Consider the following 25,116-nt stretch of genomic DNA (forward strand, 5'->3'; position numbering starts at 1 on the left):
TAACACGGAGTTATTGGGTTACATTGTTTCCCACCCAGGGACTGCTTTGGGTCATCCCATGGTTCTGTGTCCCCCAATGTGGTGAAGGAGAAATAGGGATTTTTGTGTACTCGCCGTAAAATCCTTTTCTCCAAGCCACTCATTGAGGGACACAGCTCCCACCCTGTTAGCCTTATGGCTTGTTTTCTTTTTGGCTCTTTGCTTATGCTTATGTTGTACTCTAATATTGTTATGTTTATATGTTGTTAATAATCTCCTACTGCTTTTACACTGAACTGGGTCTCTGGAAGCCAGCATGAGGGTGTATACTGCAGGGGAGGAGTTAACTTTTTTGTCTCAACTTAGTGTCAGCCTCCTAGTGACAGCAGCATAACACCCATGGTTCTGTGTCCCCCAATGAGTGGCTCGGAGAAAAGGATTTTACGGTGAGTACACAAAAATCCCTATTTTTTAGGCTCGGTGGGCCAATATCCATGGTCCCTTACAAGTCTGAGAATATCAGCCCCCAACTGTCTGCTTTAGTTTGTCTGGTTGTGAAAATTAAGGGGACCTCACGCCTTTGTTTTTTATTATTTAATTAAATAATTAAAACCCCTCTGTTTTTGATAACCAGCCATGACAAAGCTGACATCTGAGTTTGCAGCCTGCAGCTGGCAGTTTTGTCTGCTCTGGTTATCAAGAATAGACCCCGCATAATTTAAAAAATATATATTTTTAGCACAGGCGCCGGCTGATGAATACTCCCATCAGCTGTGCCTGCTCTCGCTGTTACCACTAACCGGAAACTGATATTCTTGTACTCAGTATTAGGTCGGCCTTAAAGGCTATGTACACTGTTGCACTCATTTTATTTTTTTTTTTTTTTATTTATTTGGCTTTTAAGTTCAGAAATTATTTAATTTTCTAAACAGCTTTTATTGAGAATCCCAGCCCTTAATTATTTATTTTTTTGCTGCAGAGTATGTCTAATTTCTCCACATAGCTAGTTGTCCTTCTGCATCAGTCGTAGATCGGAAGGTTTGCAAAACTTGGCTCTTTCTACTCTTGCCTTCTTCTGCCAATGTTCATGTTCACAGACCGCACTTGGATCAGAAGACCCGTTACGACTGCCAAATCTACCTGCTCGTATATGTCTATGAGGCAATTATTTCAGGTCCGAATACCTGGTGGTTCAGCTGGGTCTTCCGATCCGAGCTGTACACAGACAGTGTAAAAACGGTCTCGGATATACCAACCAGGAGGAGTGAAAGTACATACAAAGTGTGGAAAGTATGCAAGTCTTCTGAAAAGACAGATAACCCAACTGAAGTTTGTGTGAGGACACACACAAGGCAATGTGGCGAAGGGAGTGATTACAGAGACTCTGTATGAGTGGTAGGTCGAGAGGGAAATCACACATTTCACAGCCTTAGGCTACTTTCACATTTGCGTCGGTACGCGGCTGTCGCAAAGCATCGTCGCGACGTACCGACGGACGTTGTGCAAATTCGGCACAACGTGGGTAGCGGATGCAGTTTTTCAACATATCCGCTGCCCATTCTAAGTCCCGGAGAGGAGGGGGTGGAGTTCCAGCCAGGCATGCGCGGTAGGAAGTGGCGGATCTGACGTACGAAAAAACGTTACATTGAACGTTTTTTCATGCTGACGGTCTGCCAAAACACAACGCATCCAGTGCACGACAGACGCGACGGATGGCCATCCGTCACAATCTGTCGCTAATATAAGTCTATGGGAAAATGCAGGATCCTGCAAATTTTTTTGCAGGATCCTGCATTCTCAAAAAACGACGGATTGTGACGGAAGCTGAAAAACGCAAGTGTGAAAGTAGCCTTCGTTTACATTAGCACAGAGGAGAACGGACTCATCATGGGCTGTAGCAGGTGAAAGGAATGAAGCTGAGCTGACAAAAGTACATGACACAGGCCTCACATGCAGCATGTATTAGGGTATGTGCACATGTTCAGGATTTCTTGCAGAAATTTCCTGACAAAAACCAGGCATTTCTGCCAGAAATCCGCATGCGTTTTTATGCATTTTTTGTGTGTTTTTTTGCGCGTTTTTTTGCCAATGCATTAAATAGTGGGAAAAACGCAAAAAAATCCGCAAAATTAATGAACATGCTGCTTTTTTTTACCGCGATGCGTTTTTTTCGCGGAAAAAAGCGCATCATGTGCACAAAAATTGCAGAATGCATTCTAAATTATAGGATGCATATGTATGCGTTTTTATCGCGCAAAAAACGCGAAAAATCCAGAACGTGTACACATAGCCTTACCGGGAGAGATACGTCCACATGAGACAAGTCTTAAAGTGGAAACGGGCTACAAACTGCATGTCTGGAAATCTGCCCATGAATGAAAGAATAGATGGCACCCTTAGACTTTCTGACACTTTTTAAACTCAATGCAGCTATTAACAAATGGGAACAGACAACCTTGATAAAGGGGTTCTCCACTGCCGCTAAGTTTTGCATCAGGAGGTGACTGGTGTCAGCAGATGACCACCAGGAAATGTACATGATGGTTGCATATCGTGTGTTAGTCCTAGTGACTGAATAAAACATGTGAATGATACCTGTCATGCATGACTCCTGTCAAGCGCCTGTCAATTCCACATAATGAACGCTGCTCACCACCCAATGCAGAAGTAAGCCGGAGTATCTCCTCTGCATCGGGAGGTGTAGCCCAAAGCTGCAGGATGGAGGCTAAAAGTTCCACTACGCAGTGTATTGTAGCTAGTACACTCCCTGACAGAAGTTATGTCGCTTAAACCATGTTATGTTAATAAAAGCTTATAACCTGACGTTAAATTCATCCATTGGGTGTATAAATTATTCTTTTGAAAGCTGAAACCCTCCGGAATGTGGTTTAGGTTAAGAAAATAAATTGGCATCAATGCAGAAATATTGATCAGCTAATGGACACAGAATGGTCAGATTTTAGAAAGACAAAAGTGTTGTCGCCAACAGAAAGTAATGTGATATTCAAACAAATAATTAACTTAAAATGCAAATATATGTTGTATAACATTGGTGAATGAAGCTGTGGTGCTATTAATCATATTTAATATTTTGTGTGACTTCCATGAGCTTGAAGGACTGCTTCCATGCTGTTTAACAATAATTCATACAATTTATTAATGAAGTCATCAGGAATAGCAAAGAATGCAGTCTTACATGCCTCCCAGAGTTCATCTAGATTCTTTGGTTTGGTCTTCCAAGCTTCCTCTTTCATCCTACCCCAAACGTGCTCAATGATGTTCATGTCTGGTGACTGGGCTGGTCAGACCTTGAGCACCTTGATTTTTTTTTTTGCCAGGAGGAACTTTGTTGTAGAGATGGAGCACCATCCTGCTGTAGAATTTGACCCCTTTTATGATTTGGAATATAAGAGGTAGCTAATACTTCTTGATATTTTAGGCTATTGATATTGCCTTCCACCTTGCAAATGTTTCGCACACCCCCATACTGAATGTAACCCCAGACCATGATCTTTCCACCACCAAATTTAACTGTTTTCTGGGTGTATTTTGGATCCATACGGGCTCCAGTAGGTCTCCTGCAGTATTTGCGGAGCTGGAGGTGTAATTCTACTGAAGAATCATCAGAGAAATCCACCTTCTGCCACTTTTCCAGCGTCCATCTGTTTAGCAGGCTTTGGGACTTTGCAAATGCCACATGGTTTTTATTTGCCTTTTGTTTAGTGCTGGCTTCTGGGCACTGATTCGACCATGGAGGCCATTTCGAAACAGAATCCTTCAAACTGTTCTAGTTAACACAGGGACTTGAGGTGACCAGGCCTGTTGGAGCTCTGCTGCAGTGGAATAGGGGCTTGCTTTGGATTTTCTTACCAACAAACGTTCCTCCTGAGCAGTTGTCTTGCGGGATCTGCCGGACCTGGGCTTGTCAAACACATCTCCAGTCTCTTAAAATCTTTTTTTAATTGTATGTACTTGACGCTGAGACACATCAAAGGTGCCAGCCACTTCTGCAGTGGATCTTGTCTTCAGCCTCTTGATAATCCAGGTTTTGGGCGCAGGGTGGATTTTTGGCATGTTGTCAGAGCTCAAGTTGCAGTTCAAGTGAAGGTCTGGGGTGCTGGGTTTCTTTTTATACACACACTAATTTACCGATCATGTACTGAGCACAGGTGAGGATGTAAACTAGGATTGGGTGCATTATATGACCAGGCGACAAAACTTTTGTCTTGCCAAAATCTGACCATTCTGTGTCCATTAACTGATCAATATTTCTGCATTGATGCCAATTTATTTTCTTAACCTAAACCACATTTCGGAGTGTTTCAACTTTCAAAAGAATAATTTATACAACCAATGGATGAATTTAACGTCGGGTTATAAGCTTTTATTTACATAACATGGATAAGCGACATAACTTCTGTGAGGGAGTGTAGTTTGTGCTAAACTCACAAGCTAATGAGCATATCTAGTTTCCCTATTTTTCTCGTTTGCAGTATTCTCATGTTCCTGATATTATGGTATGTCTTTTCTTAAAGGGAACCTGTCACCCCGTTTTTGAAAGATGAGATATAAATAGTGTGAAATAGGGGCAGAGCTGGGCTTTACATTAGTGTCCTTTTGGTGCCTTTATTCCCCCGGGATGCTGCTGAAATACCTTTGTGAAGTGTCCGTTTTGTCCTGTCAGTCAAGTTGGTCAGGTCGAATGGGCGTTGTAAAATAGCGGTTCCTCCCCCACCTCATGCGATTCCCTGCGAAGTTTAGTTCCGCCGTTGGCGTTATGTTTAGCGCTTGCGCAGTGAATTTGCCTCCGGCGCCTGCGCATTATGTTTTGCCCATCTGTGGGCAAAGCATAATTGACATCATTGCGCATGCGCGGGCCTTCACTTTAGCCGGGGTGCCCCGGAAGTTGTCATATCGGCAAAGTGTTATTCTGGATGCCGTATCTCATCCCACACTGCGAGCGTAAGGCAGGCGAGCGATCTTGGCACAAAACTTACGCTCGCAGTGTGGGATGAGATACGGCATCCAGAATAACACTTTGCCGATATGACAACTTCCGGGGCACCCCGGCTAAAGTGAAGGCCCGCGCATGCGCAATGATGTCAATTATGCTTTGCCCACAGATGGGCAAAACATAATGCGCAGGCGCCGGAGGCAAATTCACTGCGCAGGCGCTAAGAAAAAGCGCGATCTGTGCTATTCACAGATCGCGTTTACGAAAGACAAGCCGAGAATCAGGGGGAGGAACCGCTATTTTACAACGCCCATTCGACCTGACCAACTTGACTGACAGGACAAAACGGACACTTCACAAAGGTATTTCAGCAGCATCCCGGGGGAATAAAGGCACCAAAAGGACACTAATGTAAAGCCCAGCTCTGCCCCTATTTCACACTATTTATATCTCATCTTTCAAAAACGGGGTGACAGGTTCCCTTTAATTAAGGTGCTTTATTTTATTTTCAACAGAAACCGGGTTACCCATTGAAAATACAAAGAATCCCTCCAGAACTCGATCCCGTTCTCATTCCAAGTCCAGATCTAGTTGGAAACGGTCACACTCAAAGCACAGGTAACAGCATGTGTCGCTTTGGTGATTTTTGGGATACATTGTGGGATGTATAGCTGGGTATTCCTAATGTCAGTTATTTTCTTCTACTGTTTTTGTGACTGTCGTAGCAGTGACTAGACATCCGAAACCAGTGCAACACAGCCAGCTGTGGAAACATCACATAGCTGATGTCCAATGCTTGTCCATCCCAAAACCAATATGTGCTTGGCTCTACTGATCATGCATGTGTGCTCAGTAGAAAAATAAGGAGATTCCATTTTTCTTATTTTTTAGGCCTTTTATAACCATGACATGAATTTTTTAGCTGTTTAACAGGTCAGTATTGTTTCAGAAGCAGGTCACAGAACCGTTCACGGTCAAGGCATAAAGAACGCAGGAGATCCAAAAGTCCCCATAAGAAACATTCTATTTCAAGAGACAGACGCAAGTCAAAAAGCAGATCGCGTTCAAGGTATGAACAAACTTGATAAGAATTAGAATTTAGATCTCCGTTTATGATTCTATTAATGCACCATTAGTACAAGGAGAACATCCCATTGAATGGAAAGAGTGACCATCAGGACAAGCTGGGTTGTAACCTGATGAAGTTGGATGACTTTGAAACGCTTTGATAATGAATTCACATCAAGTGTGTGTCTCCTGAATTTCTCTTTTGGATCTTCAGCAGCAGCTGCAGAGGAACCACATATTCTTTGTACTGCTGTCTATGTGGAGATCACAGTAGCTCATCTGCGGGCTCCCAGTGGGATGGAGATAATAGAGAGACCGCGGAGGGGAAAACCGTTAAAAATGCGGGACACAAGTCTTATTATGACCAGAAATGGTGTTTTCTCTATCGCTTCATTGGGTAACACGGGAAACCATGGGAGTATGCTGCTGCCACTAGGAAGCTGACACTATGCACAAAAAAATTAGCTCCTCGGCAGTGTACACCCCACCAACTGGCACTAGGTTAATCAGTTTTTACCTCAGTGTCCGTAGGAGGTGGACACGGGTCTTTTACTAGAGCTATATCTACCTTGGTTTTTGTTGTTTTCCAGTAATGTCTCCCTCTTTTATTTTTGAGATGGACCTTCTCCTTTACCTCTGGAGGAATACAGTGTGAACAGTCACACTGTACTCCCACGTAGAGACTGAGTACGGTGGGAACTGCCACCCTGTATCCTCATATGTTTAGCCAGCAGGCCCCCAACCCCTAACACAGAAGAGTGTGTACGTGATCTGGATTTTGGTCCTGGCCCCTGTCTCCTACACACTTGCCCACCAGAACCTGGTCCCACATCCCCAAGAGGCTCGGATGTCTAATGAAGTCTTGTCGTCTGGATGGAGAGGTACATCTCCTTTTTCTCCTTCGCCTCATTGGGGAACACAGACCGTGGGTGTATGCTGCCGCCAATAGGAGGCTGACACTAAGTGATACAAAAAAAAGTTAGCTCCTCCCCTGCAGTATATACCCTCCTGCTGGCTCTCAGCTAACCAGTTCTTGCTTAGTGTCTGTAGGAGGCACATGGGTCTGTTTCAGACCCCAACGTTTTTTCATCCGGGCAGACTTTACTATCAGGGAAAGTCGTCCCGTTCTCCTCTGCGATATTCTCACTCTGACGAGTCTTCGGAGCTAGCTTCTCTGCTCTTTCAGACTTTTTTCCCTTATTACCTTCGAGGCAAGGTTGTCCTCAGGCCATCTCCATCCCTTGTTACCAAGGTGGTACTGTATTACCACTGTTATGAGGGCATAGTTCTTCCCTCATCTCTTTTGGCTCCAGTCCACAAAATGGAATAAGATCCCCCATATTCTGGACGAAGTGAGTGCTCTGAGTAGGTACGTCTTGAGGACAGCGTCCTTCTGAAGGTTGGACATTTTATTTGGGCTTCCTGACGGTAGAGGAAGGCTTCCTGTCATTTTCAGGAAGGGTTTAGCCGTTTCATCGACCATGATAACATGGTGAATTCTTTTCACCATCCAGGAGTCCTTCCGTGCTAGATGTCAGCCTATCTCCCTGTCTATCAAGGGTTCTAGGCACCAGGCGTCAGCAAGGCACGCCTGCAAGCTTGCGGATTCATCCAGTCCGCATGCATTCTTGAAGCACTATAATTCCCACACTTCCACAGATGTGAGTCTGGGCAGGCGGACTCTGCAGGCCGCGGTGGCGCACTTGTAAGTAGCGGTTACACAGGGCATGATCTATTGTTGTCCCCACCCAGGGACTGCTTTGGGACGTCCCACGGTCTGTGTCCCCCAATGAGGCGAAGGAAAAATAGGGATTTTTGTGTACTCACCGTAAAATCCTTTTCTCCGAGCCATTCATTGGGGGACACAGCTCCCACCCTGTTATTAGCTTATGCTTGTATTTTTAGAATATGACATGCTATACGCTCATATATTGTTATTGATCTCCTACTGCTTTTGCACCGAACTGGTTAGCTGAGAGCCAGCAGGAGGGTATATACTGCAGGGGAGGAGCTAACTTTTTTTTGTATCACTTAGTGTCAGCCTCCTATTGGCAGCAGCATACACCCACGGTCTGTGTCCCCCAATGAATGGCTCGGAGAAAAGGATTTTACGGTGAGTACACAAAAATCCCTATTTCCTCTCTCTGCCAGGTTCTGGTCCAGAGGTGATGGAGGAGAAGATTCAGATAAAGAAGAAGGTGAAGATTATGAAGACATGGATGAAGATAGAGGAAGATGGAAGAACATGATGGAAGAGATCTTCCTGTCCCCCATTCCTTTAATTTAGGGTTTTTTAGTTAGATATTGGAACAGGTTTTTTCCCTAGGGCCTTTTGTTTAGGTATAGACCTTTTTGGTCTATATGGGGCCTGTTTCTCTTTTATATCTGCGAGATTGGTGGTGCAGGGTTACCTTACAGGTAATGTCTGGGCCTCTGCGCCACACTCCCGAGCCTCAGAGGATGCTGTTGCTACTCTAGGCCCCGGTTTCAGCGCGGTCTAGTCCCCGCAGCTAGGTCTGCTCCCTTCATCTTGGGACAAGCTTTTCTCCTGCCCGTCAGTAGCATGCCTCCTCTTCCTGTTTCCAGCGGTTAGCTCCGCCCCCTCCTCCGAGCATCTCTGATGGCCTTTGGCTCCCGCCCATCGGTGTTAGTGTTACTCTCCCTCCCCTTAGTGTCGGCGGTTAGCTCCGCCCCCCTCCCGGCCTCATTGAGCAGGCTTTTTCAGTCACGCCCCCTCCTCACCCATCGGTAGCATGGAAATATGCACGCTGGGCTTCTCGGACCTTTCCCGGCGCCTGCGCACTGCAGTACCCACCTCCCTGGGCACTGCTTCATGTGCTGCTCAGGCGTCCAGCAATATAGTGGCCATCCAACGGACCATTGCCTTAAGGCGTGGCAAGCAGACTGATCTTCAAAAAAGTCCCTTACCAACTTGCCTCTCCATGGTTTCCGTCTATTTGGCTCCAAGCTTGACCAAATTATTAAAGAAACCACTGGAGGGACGAGCTCTCTCCTTCCTCAGGCCAAACCTCGCCATCCTCCTTTAAAGCATAAGTTTCAGTACTTTCGGCCCTTTCTCTTCGATGGAGGATTTCTCCCTCCAAGCGAGGCCACAGGCTTGCCAGGATAGGAAAAGGGCTTCCTTTAAACTCACCCCCTACTGGCATCCCAGTGACACGCAGGATAGATTCCCTAGAACCAGACCTGGCAGATCTTCCTCTGCATGATTCATCTCCAGATCCCAGGGAAACTCCCAGGCTGGATAGCCGCCTCTGGTTTTTCATGGACGTCTGGTTTGCGTCAGTGGAGGACGCATTGGTCAGGGAGGTTGTATCTTTAGGATATAAAATATCTTTTGTTTCGTAGCCCCGAGAGCAATTCTTCGAATCCCGTCCTCCAAGAGATGCTTCTCTTTTTCCGGGGTTCTGCGCGTCCTTTGCCTCCCTTTTCAGTTCAGGAGTCATCACTCCCATCCCAGCCCAGAAACTGTTTCACAGGGTTTTATTTAAACCTATTTGTCGTGCTGAAGAAGGACGGCGTGGTTCTACCCATCCTGGATAAAATAAGGGTCCGTCTGTGACATTTCAGGATGGATTCCCTACGTTCATTAATTGCTACCATGGAGTCGCAGGAGTTCATGTGCCCCATAGACATCCAAGACATCTATCTCCATGTCCTTATTTTCTCAGGGCATCAGAGATTCCTGCATTTTGCGGTGCGGCAGGACCATTTTCAGTTTGTCACCCTGCTGTTCGGGCTTGCTACCGCTCCCAGGGTCTTCACAAAGATCATGGCAGCGATAATGGCAATTCTACAGCTCAGAGGTCTAGTGCTCATCCTGTACCTCACCGACATTCTCATCAAGGCTCTGTCCTTTTACCAGGCCCAGGAAAGTCTGTCCATCGTTCTCGAAACAGTGTCTCGACTCGGCTGGCTAATCAACAGGGCAATGTCTCGCCTTGTCCCGACTCAGTGCCTCATTTTTCTAGGCACGCTGTTCAACACCCATCAGACAAGGCTTTTTCTTCCCAAGGTGAAACCCCTTTCAGCAGGGGGGTTCGCTCTCTGCAGGGTCCTCAGCCTCCATCTTTCCGCTCAGCCATGGCGGTCCAGGGAAGTTTGGTGGCAGCGTTGGAAGCAACTCCTTTTGGCCAATTCTGCTCCAGACCGCTTCAGCAAGCCATCCTATCGCAGTGGAAGAACTCTGCGAACTCAGACTCTCTGGATCGTCTGGTTGGGTTCTCCACCCGAGTCAAGAAGTCTCTCAGTTGGTGGCTGTCATCCCCTCTCATCTTCCAGGGTCAGTCTTTCCTTCCCGTTCACTGGCAGGTGGTGACGAAGGACACCAGCCTTCTTGGCTGGGGTGCTGTCTTTCGCAACCTGACCGTCCGGGGACCTTCGTCGGCAGAAGAATCTTGCCTGCCGGTCAACATCCTCAAGATAACGGCCATTCTTCTGTTCCTCCAATGGGAGAGGGTTCTCAGGGGCCTACCAATTCGATTTCAGACAAACAGTGCCATGGTGGTGTCATACAGGTCCTTCTCAAAAAATTAGCATATAGTGTTAAATTTCATTATTTACCATAATGTAATGATTACAATTAAACTTTCATATATTATAGATTCATTATCCACCAACTGAAATTTGTCAGGTCTTTTATTGTTTTAATACTGATGATTTTGGCATACAACTCCTGATAACCCAAAAAACCTGTCTCAATAAATTAGCATATCAAGAAAAGGTTCTCTAAACGACCTATTACCCTAATCTTCTGAATCAACTAATTAACTCTAAACACATGCAAAAGATAGCTGAGGCTTTTATAAACTCCCTGCCTGGTTCATTACTCAAAACCCCCATCATGGGTAAGACTAGCGACCTGACAGATGTCAAGAAGGCCATCATTGACACCCTCAAGCAAGAGGGTAAGACTCAGAAAGAAATTTCTCAACAAATAGGCTGTTCCCAGAGTGCTGTATCAAGGCACCTCAATGGTAAGTCTGTTGGAAGGAAACAATGTGGCAGAAAACGCTGTACAACGAGAAGAGGAGACCGGACCCTGAGGAAGATTGTGAAGAAGGACCGATTCCAGACCTTGGGGAACCTGAGGAAGCAGTGGACTGAGTCTGGTGTGGAAACATCCAGAGCCACCGTGCACAGGCGTGTGCAGGAAATGGGCTACAGGTGCCGCATTCCCCAGGTAAAGCCACTTTTGAACCATAAACAGCGGCAGAGGCGCCTGACCTGGGCTACAGAGAAGCAGCACTGGACTGTTGCTAAGTGGTCCCAAGTACTTTTTTCTGATGAAAGCAAATTTTGCATGTCATTCGGAAATCAAGGTGCCAGAGTCTGGAGGAAGACTGGGGAGAAGGAAATGCCAAAATGCCTGAAGTCCAGTGTCAAGTACCCTGTTGTGAATTCTGTGGCTGAATTCACTCCTGTGGTCACAAGTGGTACTGCGGCTTCTGAGCTTCCTCCCTCAGGTGTTCTGGTGAGCTCGTTGGCTGCTTTGTTATTTAACTCCACCTGATTCTGTCTTCCTTGCTCCTTGTCAATGTTCCAGTGTTGGACCTGAGCTTCTGGATCTTTCCTGTGGCCTGCTGCTCTGCTTAGATAAGTGCTTCTTTGCTTTTGTTGCTACTTTTTCTGTCCAGCTTGTCTATTCGTTTTTGCTGGAAGCTCTGAGACGCAAAGGGTGCACCGCCGTGCCGTTAGTTCGGCACGGTGGGTCTTTTTGCCTCCTTAGCGTGGTTTTTTGCTTTAGGGTTTTTTGTAGACTGCAAAGTTCTCTTTGCTATCCTCGCTCTATCTAGAATATCGGGCCTCACTTTGCTGAATCTATTTCATCCCTACGTTTGTCTTTTCATCTTGCTAACAGTCATTATATGTGGGGGGCTGCCTTTTCCTTTGGGGTATTTCTCTGAGGCAAGTCAGGCTTGTTTTTCTATCTTCAGGCTAGTCAGCTCCTCAGGCTGTGCCGAGTTGCATAGTAGTGACAGGCACAATCCACAGCTGCCTTTAGTTGTGTTTAGGATAGGTTCAGGTATTGCGGTCTACAGAGATTCCACGTCTCAGAGCTCGTTCTATTGTTTTTGGGTTATTGTCAGATCACTGTATGTGCTCTGATTGCTGGCACACTGTGTCACTGGATTGCCTACATAACAGTACCCACAGTCAGTGATGGTGTGGGGTGCCATGTCAGCTGCTGGTGTTGGTCCACTGTGTTTCATCAAGGGCAGGGTCAATGCAGCTAGCTATCAGGAGATTTTGGAGCACTTCATGCTTCCATCGGCTGAAATGCTTTATGGAGATGAAGATTTCATTTTTCAGCACGACCTGGCACCTGCTCACAGTGCCAAAGCCACTGGTAAATGGTTTACTGACCATGGTATTACTGTGCTCAATTGGCCTGCCAACTCTCCTGACCTGAACCCCATAGAGAATCTGTGGGATATTGTGAAGAGAAAGTTGAGAGACGCAAGACCCAACACTCTGGATGAGCTTAAGGCCGCTATTGAAGCATCCTGGGCCTCCATAACATCTCAGCAGTGTCACAGGCTGATTGCCTCCATGCCACGCCGCATTGAAGCAGTCATTTCTGCCAAAGGATTCCCGACCAAGTATTGAGTGCATAACTGAACATTATTATTTGATGGTTTTTTTGTTTGTTATTAAAAAACACTTTTATTTGATTGGATGGGTGAAATATGCTAATTTATTGAGACAGGTTTTTTGGGTTATCAGGAGTTGTATGCCAAAATCATCAGTATTAAAACAATAAAAGACCTGACAAATTTCAGTTGGTGGATAATGAATCTATAATATATGAAAGTTTAATTGTAATCATTACATTATGGTAAATAATGAAATTTAACACTATATGCTAATTTTTTGAGAAGGACCTGTATGTTTATCACCAGGGAGGAACTTGGAGTCCCGTGGCGATGGCCGAGGTATCCAATATCCAAGATATTTGCAGTGCATATCCCCGGCGTGGACAACTGGACCACCAACTTTCTCAACCGCGAGTGTCACGTGACAGGAGAGTGGTCTCTACATTAGGAACTCTTCCATCAGATTTCCCATCGATGGGCCACTCCGGATCTAGGCATCATGGCATCCCGGCTGAACAGGAAGGTTCCACAGTTCTTTTCCAGGTCCCGCTATCATCTCTCGGTGGGCGCCAATGCTCTGGCAATACGCTGGTCACAGTTTTCCCTTGCCTATCTGTTCCCTCCCTCTCCTTCCCAGGCTGTTGAAAAAGATCAAGGCGGAAGGGGTGCCTGTCATTTTGATAGCACCGGATTGGCCCACGTGGTCTTGGTTCGCAGAGGTCGTCGGTCTTCTCGTGGACTCCCCCTGGATGCTCCCAGACATATCGGACTTTCTGCCCCAACGCCGATCTTGCACCAGAAATCTCGGTCACTCGATTTAACGGCATGGCTGTTGAAACCACAGTTCTGGTTTTTCAGATCGTGTGATTCAGACTATGAGCCGGGCTAGGAAGCCGTTGTCGTCTCGGGTCTATTATTGGACCTGGAAAGCCTATTTCCGTTGGTGGGAGTCCAATCACATCGCGCCTATGTCCTTTTCTCTCCCTTCTATTCTGGCATTTTTTCAGGCGGGACTTGATGCTGGTTTTGCTCTTTGTTTGCTAAAGGGCCAGGTGTCAGTGCTTTCCATCCTTTTTCAGAAGAACTTATTCTCCCGTTACCAGGTTAGAACTTTTCTCCAGGGAGTAGCGCACGCCGCACCCCTGTACCGGACACCTGTGGACCCCGGGAGCTCAATTTAGTTTTGGAGGCCCTTAGGAGCTCTTCCTTTGAACCACTTCGAGATGTCTCTCTATCTGTTCTGTCTTGGAAGGTGGTGTTTCTTGTGGCTATCACCTCCATTAGGCGTGCCTCAGAGTTGGCGGCTTTCTTGTCGCCCCCTTTCTACCAGGACAAGGTGGTTTTGTGGCCTCTACCTTCTTTCCTTCCTAAGGTGGTGTCCGTCTTTCACCTAAATGAGGATATTGTCCTCCCTTCGTTTTGCCGGCTCAGACTCATCTTCTGGAGCGTTCACTGAATAGGTTAGACATGGTCAGGGCAGTAGGGGTCTATCTGGCTAGGACCACCCTATTTCGGAAGACAAACTCTTTGTCATTCCTGAGAGTGCGCGTAGAGGCCTCCGGCCTCTAAGGCAACGATTGCTCCCTAGATCCGGACAGCAATATTGGAGGCATACCAAGTCACGAACAGACCGCCTCCCCCTGGGAGTAAGGCACACTCTACCTGGGCAGTGGGCGCCTCCTGGGCGATACACCATAGGGCATCCGCCCGGCAACCCGGTCCTCCATCCACATGTTCGCCAAATTTTACAGGGTCCATACCTATGCTTCAGTGGACGCTAGGCTAGTTAGAGGGATCTTGCAGGTGGCAGTGGTTAATTCTCCGAACTGAACGGAGTTTCTGCTGTTCCCTCCCCAGGGACTGCTTTGGGATGTCCCATGGTTTCTGTGTCCCCCAACTAAGCGATAGAGAAAACAGGATTTTTGGTTACTCACTAAAAAATCTGTTTTTCGGAGCCTTCATTGGGGGACACAGCACCCTCCCAAGTTTTACAGCTCTGGTTCCTGTGTTACGTTACAGTCTTGAGTTGTTGTTTTGTTTTTATTTTATTTGTTGCTTCTCCTACTGCTTTCTCACTAACTGAACAACCTAGTGCCAGTCGGTGGGGTGTACGCTGCAGAGGAGGAACTAGTTTTTTTGTGCATAGTGTCAGCCTCTTAGTGGCAGCAGCATACTCCCATGGTCTCCTGTGTCCCCCAATGAAGGCTCTGAGAAACAGATTTTACGGCCAGTAACCAAAAATCCTGTTATGCCTCATGTGCACACACAAAACTGCTTATTCTGAAAAGTTACTTGATAGTACAGTAACCCTTTAATATCTTTATTCCATCAGCGCTTTCATATGCTTCATTATCTGAAAGAATATAGACCAATATGTGTGTCCGGTTTTGTTTTTATTTTTTTCTCACGCTATGTCGTGTGATATTTTATATCTAGGAGCAAAACGTTTTTCCATATGATTCTGTCATTGCATTATTTTTCTTTATTTTTTTCCCTCTAAAATATTGCTTTTAATGTACACTAGATGGCAGTATTGAGGAGAAAATAAAATATGCCATTTTGTAGTGCACTAATTAGCATAACTTATGACTGATATTTTCCATGTGTAACATATCGTCCTTTCCTATTTCTACAAGGGAGTATGTGAGAGGAGGGTGGAAAGTTTAATTTTCATTCATACTTTAACATTATTTTACTCTTGTTTCCTATAGGGAGAAAAAGAGAGACAAAGACCGGAGCAAAGCTAGGGAAAAGGAAAGAACAAAAGAAAAAAATGATAGAAGAAAGAGGGATAAGCAGTCTAGGAGTCCCTCAAAAAGCCACACTTCCACCAGAAAGTCTCGCAGCGTTAGCAGGTCGGACTTGCTTACATATTCCTCCAATGTGTTTTCCATATGGCGGTAGTGGGATGGCTGTATAGGTCTTCAAGAAAACAATCCTTTTTTTTATTGTTGAAAAAATTTGATGTACCAGAGAAATCTAGTGTAGAAATTCTATGCTAATTAGGTTGGAAGTGCACTGAGGGTGTGTCACACCACTTGGACCACTTACTTAGAGGCTAAGAGAAAGAGATTTTACGGTGAGTACACAAAAATCTCCTTTTTTCTTGGACACCCCCAGTGCACTTAGAGTCAGGCTTCTACACTACATGTCACACGACCGGCACATACGACGTCAGAATAATCACAATAGCACGTCTCATGAAAACATTAAGGATACAATCAGAATGGGATTGACTAAAATCCATGGGTGCCACAGAAATTTTTGGTGACAATTATACTTTCACCTGTCTCCTTAATTTTCTGCTATAATGTTTGTATTTTTACGGGAAAGAAATATATCTTGGTACCGTGTTAGCCAGTGGATAGAAAAATATTTAGAATTGAGAGTCCTCAGTGGTTGATACCTTTTAATGGCTAACTGAAAAGATGGTAACAAATTGCAAGCTTTCGAGACTACACAGGTCTCTTCATCAGGCAAAGACTAAAACAAATTCTGAAGAATCACATATTTATGCACAACATAGTATAGGAAAAAAAAAAGGGGGAAAAAAAACCATGGATAAGCCAGGTGACATGAAGCAGAATTACCATGGGTGATAAACAGTTACGTCCATAAATATTGGGCCAATTCTTAGATAAGGATTGTTTTATTCACAGGACAATAAAACAATCCTTATCTAAGAATTGGCCCAATATTTATGGACGTAACTGTTTATCACCCATGGTAATTCTGCTTCATGTTACCTGGCTTATCCATGGGTTTTTTTCCCCTTTTTTTTTTTTTTTTCTGTGCTGTGTTGTGCATAAATATGTGATTCTTCAGAATTTGTTTTAGTCTTTGCCTGATGAAGAGACCTGTGGAGTCTCGAAAGCTTGCAATTTGTTACCATCTTTTCAGTTAGCCATTAAAAGGTATCAACCACTGAGGACTCTCAATTCTAAATATTTTTGTATTTTTACGATCGCACAGCCAGGATGGAGCCTGTTTTTTTTTTTTTTGCATAGTGAAGTGTGTAAGTTTTAATGGGTGATATTAATTAAAGCTATTGTTGTACACACTTTTTGTTTCAGGGAGAGGCGCAAAAGGAGGAGTCGAAGTCTTTCTAAATCCCCCAAAAGTTCTAAAACTGTCAAGAAGGTTTCTAGGTCTCCTTCACCCAAAAGGTAATATCCAATTAGCAAACAATTATTTAGGTATCTTGTTAATTACAAAGTTCTCCTTATCTTATTATTATTATTATTATTAAGGCGTACCATCACATAACAAAAAACTCTTCAGTACAATATTATTCCATGCCAAGTACAGGGCTTGTAAGGGTTCAGGAGTTATGTCCACATAATACAAAATATCCCACACACAAATAAATATGAGGGTACACGAAGAGATCCAGCAAATATATACATTTGTTGATCCAATTAAAAGACACAAAATCAACTTAAAAGACTGTATAGGGGACGCCCAGCAGAAAAATGAGGTGGACAAACCAAGGGAAATGAGTAAATAACTACTCAGTGGTTTACAGTACAGGGAAGGTGCCATCAAAAATAAATTTTCCCAGCGATTGAAAAAATGTAAAGAATTAATGTTTGCATTTTCTTAAAAAATATTATAATTTGTTTATAATTTAGTAAAATATGAAAAATAATTTTAAAAGGTTTGGCATTTCCACTTTTAAACACTAGGGGGAGCAGCTAATGAAATTTGAAAAAACTTAGTGTACAACTAGCTCACATTACAGCACTGCAGTAATTATGGGCGGAGTCTGCTGACGTGTGTGATGTCTCCTCTCCTTCCCTACTGTGTGTTTGCTAAGGAATAAGAGAGGATGATATTCAGGAACCCAGTGAGCAGCCATTTTGTTGGTGACTGCAGAGTAAGGCCGGGATCACACATACGCGAGATATGGCCGAGTCTCGCAGGTGGAAACCGAGCTCTGGCGCCGGCACTCCGGAGCGGAGCATGCAGCCGCACAGCAATACATGGAGCCGCACGCTCCGCTCCAGAGTGCCAGAGCTGGGTTTTCACCTGTGAGACTTGGCCGTATCTCGCGTATGTGTGATCCCAGCCTTATACTGACAAGTAGACAGTCACAGTGGATGGCAGGCAGCAAGGATTCTGGGACATATATGGTGGAGGGAGCAGGGTGACAGCAGCACAGAGTATTTCAGGAGAGCAGTGTGCTGGTGTATTAGGGCACCATGTTCGGTGCGCGGAGCAGCCAGGGATTGTACATAGAGCGCTGTCTTTTATACACATGGATGGACCGTCTGCTTGTCTGCTCCACTGAAATCCAGGAAACATTTCTGTGGATTGAGTGCCTGTTCTGATCCAGACTTTGCATGCAAAGACCCCATTCCCCTCCTCAGCTCCTGTCCTGGCGATGTGTGAAAGTGACGCGACAGGCGCAGTCGGGGTGATGCTGGGGGGGAAATGTAGCCATATAGTAACGATAAAAATAAGACCCCTGTCTTCAGCTCCCTCACCAGCCTTTCCCTGATGGCACCTAACTGGAGGTCATGCTGCCCCCTCTATTACCCCAGACCCGTGTGCTGGTGCTCAACTAGAACCACCCTAGAATGGTTCTTTCTGAAGAAAATACTGCCATAGTGTTCTCACATAATACCGCCATATAGAGCACACATAATACCGCCATATACTTCACACATAATACCGCCATATAGATCTCACATAATACTGCCAGTGTTCTCACATAATACCGCCATATGCTTCACACATAATACCGCCATATACTTCACACATAATACCGCCATATACTTCTCACATAATGACGCCATATAGATCTCACATTATACCGCCAGTGTTCTCACATAATACCGCCATATAGATCACACATAACGGGAGAGAGGAGTGCATAGAAGAGGATTAGATACATGGCTCAACAGACAGTATCACACAGGATAGGATTAGATACACTGCTCAGCAGACTATCACACAGGAGAGGATTAGATACACGGCTCAACAAACAGTATCACACAGGATAGGCTTAGATACACGGGTCAGCAGACAGTATCACACGAGCAGATTAGATACACGGCTCAGCAGACTATCACACAGGAGAGGATTAGATACACAGCTCAGCAGACTATCACACAGGAGAGGATTAGATACACGGCTCAGCAGACTATCACACAGGAGAGGATTAGATACACGGCTCAGCAGTCAGTATCACACATGATAGGATTAGGTACATGGGTCAGCAGTCAGTATCACACAGGATAGGATTAGATACACGGGGTCGGCAGACTGTATCACACAGGAGAGGATTAGATGCACTGCTCAGCAGACAGCATCACACAGTGTAGGAATAGATACATGGCTCAGCACAGTATCACACAGTATATGATTAGATACATGGGTTAGCAGACAGTATCACAGTATAGGATTAGATACATGGGTCAGCACAGTATCACACAGAATAGGTTTAGATACATGGCTCAGCACAGTATCACACAGAATAGGTTTAGATACATGGCTCAGCACAGTATCACACAGAATAGGTTTAGATACATGGCTCAGCACAGTGCAGGAATAGAAACACCACGGTCTGATGTCCTGATGAGGAGCTGCAGTGAAAGGCAGGAGAGGAGCAGCACAGAGACTCCCCTTCCCCCCTCTGTTACCTCTCTGCAGCTCATAATAACGACATAAGCCAGCAGCACTTAATCCTCTCTAGAGATTACAGCCAGCGCAGCAGGCAGCATAGAAGAGACAGAGAATGCCCGCTGATAGTGTGAAGGGGGAGACAGATAGAGCTGCCCCTCCAACAGCGCAGCTCTCACGTGGAGCTCACTGATACACAGCAATCACAGCTCAAGAAAGATGGCGCCGATCTACTGCCTCTGCTGTGATGTGTGGACAGCCCAGGGGGTGTGGCCAGATCACAGCAGGGAGCAGCTCAATGATAGGTATGGGGTCGGCATCCGACCGCAGTCTCCTATGCCCAGGGCTGCCGTATTTGCAGAGTGTAAGTTTCGTGCAGCTACACTTACACTCCTGCAAAGCAAAATGGCGGCGCCCAGTGGCTGAAAAAATAATTAGTAATAAAAAAGATATTAAAGTTAAAATAATTTTTTATTATAAATAATTGTTTATATAAACAATAATTTTTAATGCAAAAAAAAAATTGCGGCACCTTCCCTTTAAGATATTCAGTCCATCCACTCTGTTTATGTGAAGCCTCCAAGTGACAGAATAAATGCAGCAATGTATCAGGCAATTCATATAACAAAGAATGGTCACAGTAGAAAATCTTTTCTTAGCTCAACCAACCAGAAGCAAAATGAAAAAATTCCGCAAATAAAGCTTACATCAGTAATGCTATTAGTGCCGTTCATTATACTGGCATCTGCCCGGTATTCCGCCAGAGTGAAAATATATAATTAGATCTTATTACCTGTATTATTAAGCTATTGCAGGAGCTTTTAATTGGATCAATAATTTTTTATATTTGATGGATCTGTTCGTGTACCCTCATATTTATTTATGTGTGGGATATGTTGTCCTATGTTGTTTGAAGTGCCACTAATATTTGGGACATTGTGTTGAATCCACATAGTACAATGTAGGTTTTTCCCGGTGTGTTCCTTTGAGAAACCATATTTTTGTTCTCTTATTTTTACATTATTTATTCTTTGCGAAAGTGTATTCCAATATGACGGTAAAGGTGTTGTCTGGACATAATCTACTAAGTCTGCAGTGTGCTTTGTGACGATTGTCTGGCGCTGGGAGCGATCATGTGAACGCAAGTTTGCGATTTGTATACTTCTGGCCACATTGCAACTAGACATGTCCAGCCCCACTCAATACACTTGTATTTAGCAAGGCTGCGCAAAACTAGTCTGAATGTGACCACATGTATGCAGATTGTATACTTGCGGTCATGCGCTTCCCACTCAGAGCACCCGAAAATCCTGATGTGCACATGCTGTGAGAATTCACAAGTCTGCGGTCGCATAGAGCGACTACAGACTTGTAGCCTAAGGCCAGACAACCCCTTTAATGCCTATCGACGTGATAGGTGATAACGTCATTTGGTCCCACTGCTGAGACCCCACCGATCGCCAGAAAATAACGCCAGTTGAGCATGCACACTTGCTCTCTGTTCATTCCTTGGGACTCCAGTAATCCCATATTGAATGAGTAGAACGACAGTACAAAGTATACCTTCTTCTGACGATCGATGGTGGTCTCATCTGTTGGACCCTTACTGATCTAGAAGTTATCAGTTATCTTGTGGGTAACTCATATCTTACTGGAGTACCACTATACTTATACTTTCTCCAAGTTGTTGCAAATTTGTAATTTGTTTTTTAAAATAAAGGAAAGAGAAGAAGAGAGGGAAAGAAGGGGATCACAGCGCAGATAGGAGGGAGAGCAGTCGTTCCTCATCAAAGAAAAATAGCAATAAAAACAAAGAAATGAGAGACTCATTCGACAACTACAAGAAATGGGTAAGAGCTGCAAACATGTGCGTCATATTATGTTCTGGTAAGGAGTGCCTGTCACCCCATATATTACCTGTTCCCAGTGACATCACCTAGAAGTGCCTGTCACCCCATATATTACCTGTTCCCAGTGACATCACCTAGAAGTTCCTGTCACCCCATATATTACCTGTTCCCAGTGACATCACCTAGAAGTGCCTGTCACCCCATATATTACCTGTTCCCAGTGACATCACCTAGAAGTGCCTGTCACCCCATATATTACCTGTTCCCAGTGACATCACCTACAAGTGCCTGTCACCCCATATATTACCTGTTCCCAGTGACATCACCTAGAAGTGCCTGTCACCCCATATATTACCTGTTCCCAGTGACATCACCTAGAAGTGCCTGTCACCCAATATATTACCTGTTCCCAGTAACATCACCTAGAAGTGCCTATCATCACCCCATATATTATCTGTTCCCAGTGACATCACCTAGAAGTGCCTGTCACCCCATATATTACCTGTTCCCAGTGACATCACCTAGAAGTGCCAGTCACCCCATATATTACCTGTTCCCAGTGACATCACCTAGAAGTGCCAGTCACCCCATATATTATTTGTTCCCAGTGACATTACCTAGAAATGCCAGTCACCCCATATATTACCTGTTCCCAGTGACATCACCTAGAAGTGCCTGTCACCCCATATATTATCTGTTCCCAGTGACATCACCTAGAAGTTCCTGTCACCCCATATATTACCTGTTCCCAGTGGCATTACCTAGAAATGCCAGTCACCCCATATATTATCTGTTCCCAGTGACATCACCTAGAAGTTCCTGTCACCCCATATGTTACCTGTTCCCAGTGACATCACCTAGAAGTGCCAGTCACCCCATATATTATCTGTTCCCAGTGACATCACCTAGAAGTGCCTGTCACCCCATATATTATCTGTACCCAGTGACATCACCTAGAAGTTCCTGTCACCCCATATATTACCTGTTCCCAGTGACATCACCTAGAAGTGCCTGTCACCCCATATATTACCTGTTCCCAGTGACATCACCTAGAAGTGCCTGTCACCCCATATATTATGTGTTCCCAGAAACATCACCTAGAAGTGCCTGTCACCCCATATATTATGTGTTCCCAGTAACATCACCTAGAAGTGCTTGTCACCCCATATATTACCTGTTCCCAGTGACATCACCTAGAAATGCCAGTCACCCCATATATTATCTGTTCCCAGTGACATTACCTAGAAATGCCAGTCACCCCATATATTACCTGTTCCCAGTGACATCACCTAGAAGTTCCTGTCACCCCATATATTACCTGTTCCCAGTGACATCACCTAGAAGTGCCTGTCACCCCATATATTACCTGTTCCCAGTGACATCACCTAGAAGTTCCTGTCACCCCATGTATTACCTGTTCCCAGTGACATCACCTAGAAGTTCCTGTCACCCCATATATTACCTGTTCCCAGTAACATCACCTAGAAGTGCCTGTCACCCCATATATTACCTGTTCCCAGTGACATCACCTAGAAGTGCCTATCATCACCCCATATATTATCTGTTCCCAGTGACATCACCTAGAAGTGCCTGTCACCCCATATATTACCTGTTCCCAGTGACATCACCCAGAAGTGCCTGTCACCCTATATATTACCTGTTCCCAGTGACATCACCTAGAAGTGCCTGTCACCCCATATATTACCTGTTCCCAGTGACATTACCCAGAAGTGCCAGTCACCCCATGTATTACCTGTTCCCAGTGACATCACCTAGAAGTGTTTGTCACCCCATATATTATCTGTTCCCAGTGACATCACCTGGAAGTGCCTGTCACCCCATATATTATCTGTTCCCAGTGACATCACCTATAAGTGCCTGTCACCCCATATATTACCTGTTCCCAGTGACATCACCTAGAAGTGCCTGTCACCCCATATATTACCTGTTCCCAGTGACATCACCTAGAAGTGCCTGTCACCCCATATATTACCTGTTCCCAGTGACATCACCTAGAAGTGCCTGTCACCCCATATATTACCTGTTCCCAGTGACATCACCTAGAAGTGCCTGTCACCCCATATATTACCTGTTCCCAGTGACATCACCTAGAAGTGCCTGTCACCCCATATATTACCTGTTCCCAGTGACATCACCTAGAAGTGCCTGTCACCCCATATATTATCTGTTCCCAGTGACATCACCTAGAAGTGCCTGTCACCCCATATATTACCTGTTCCCAGTGACATCACCTAGAAGTGCCTGTCACCCTATATGTTACCTGTTCCCAGTGACATCACCTAGAAGTGCCTGTCACCCCATATGTTACCTGTTCCCAGTGACATCACCTAGAAGTGCCTGTCACCCCATATGTTACCTGTTCCCAGTGACATCACCTAGAAGTGCCTGTCACCCCATATGTTACCTGTTCCCAGTGACATCACCTAGAAGTGCCTGTCATCCCCATATATTATCTGTTCCCAGTGACATTACCCAGAAGTGCCTGTCACCCCATATATTGCCTGTTCCCAGTGACATCACCTAGAAGTTCCTGTCACCCCATATATTACCTGTTCCCAGTGACATCACCTAGAAGTGCCTGTCACCCCATATATTATCTGTTCCCAGTGACATCACCTAGAAGTGCCTGTCATCCCATATATTACCTGCTCCCAGTGACATCACCTAGAAGTGCCTGTCACCCCATGTATTACCTGTTCCCAGTGACATCACCTAGAAGTGCCTGTCACCCCATATATTACCTGTTCCCAGTGACATTACCCAGAAGTGCCTGTCACCCCATGTATTACCTGTTCCCAGTGACATTACCCAGAAGTGCCTGTCACCCCATATATTACCTGTTCCCAGTGACATCACCTAGAAGTGCCTGTCACCCCATATATTACCTGTTCCCAGTGACATTACCCAGAAGTGCCTGTCACCCCATATATTACCTGTTCCCAGTGACATCACCTAGAAGTGTTTGTCACCCCATATATTATCTGTTCCCAGTGACATCACCTGGAAGTGCCTGTCACCCCATATATTATCTGTTCCCAGTGACATCACCTAGAAGTGCCTGTCACCCCATATATTACCTGTTCCCAGTGATATCACCTAGAAGTGCCTGTCACCCCATATATTATTTGTTCCCAGTGACATTACCTAGAAATGCCAGTCACCCCATATATTATCTGTTCCCAGTGACATTACCTAGAAATGCCAGTCACCCCATATATTACCTGTTCCCAGTGACATCACCTAGAAGTTCCTGTCACCCCATATATTACCTGTTCCCAGTGACATCACCTAGAAGTGCCAGTCACCCCATATATTATCTGTTCCCAGTGACATTACCTAGAAATGCCAGTCACCCCATATATTACCTGTTCCCAGTGACATCACCTAGAAGTTCCTGTCACCCCATGTATTACCTGTTCCCAGTGACATCACCTAGAAGTTCCTGTCACCCCATATATTACCTGTTCCCAGTAACATCACCTAGAAGTGCCTATCATCACCCCATATATTACCTGTTCCCAGTGACATCACCCAGAAGTGCCTGTCACCCCATATATTACCTGTTCCCAGTGACATCACCTAGAAGTGCCTGTCACCCCATATATTACCTGTTCCCAGTGACATTACCCAGAAGTGCCTGTCACCCCATGTATTACCTGTTCCCAGTGACATCACCTAGAAGTGCCTGTCACCCCATATGTTACCTGTTCCCAGTGACATCACCTAGAAGTGCCTGTCACCCCATATATTATCTGTTCCCAGTGACATCACCTAGAAGTGCCTGTCACCCCATATATTACCTGTTCCCAGTGACATCACCTAGAAGTGCCTGTCACCCCATATATTATCTGTTCCCAGTGACATCACCTAGAAGTTCCTGTCACCCCATATATTATCTGTTCCCAGTGACATCACCTAGAAGTGCCAGTCACCCCATATATTACCTGTTCCCAGTGACATCACCTAGAAGTGCCTGTCACCCCATATATTATCTGTTTCCAGTGAC

General features: G+C 45.1%; 1 protein-coding gene across 3 annotated transcripts in view; it reads left to right on the forward strand.

Moving 5' to 3' along the window:
- The window catches only part of SREK1 (splicing regulatory glutamic acid and lysine rich protein 1), a 117,938-nt gene that overhangs the window by 71,930 nt on the left and 20,892 nt on the right, over positions 1–25,116 (forward strand). Inside the window, exons 8-12 of one of the 3 annotated variants that reach the window (XM_069749578.1) lie at positions 5,449–5,551; positions 5,883–6,002; positions 15,327–15,470; positions 16,689–16,781; positions 20,960–21,089. In XM_069749578.1, coding sequence (XP_069605679.1) covers positions 5,449–5,551; positions 5,883–6,002; positions 15,327–15,470; positions 16,689–16,781; positions 20,960–21,089 — 590 coding nt within the window. The remainder of the gene's footprint in view (positions 1–5,448; positions 5,552–5,882; positions 6,003–15,326; positions 15,471–16,688; positions 16,782–20,959; positions 21,090–25,116) is intronic. The other 2 variants (XM_069749584.1, XM_069749593.1) reach the window with 2 other exon arrangements.

This window comes from Ranitomeya imitator, chromosome 1, assembly GCF_032444005.1.
Source record: "Ranitomeya imitator isolate aRanImi1 chromosome 1, aRanImi1.pri, whole genome shotgun sequence".
Lineage (NCBI taxonomy): Eukaryota > Metazoa > Chordata > Amphibia > Anura > Dendrobatidae > Ranitomeya > Ranitomeya imitator.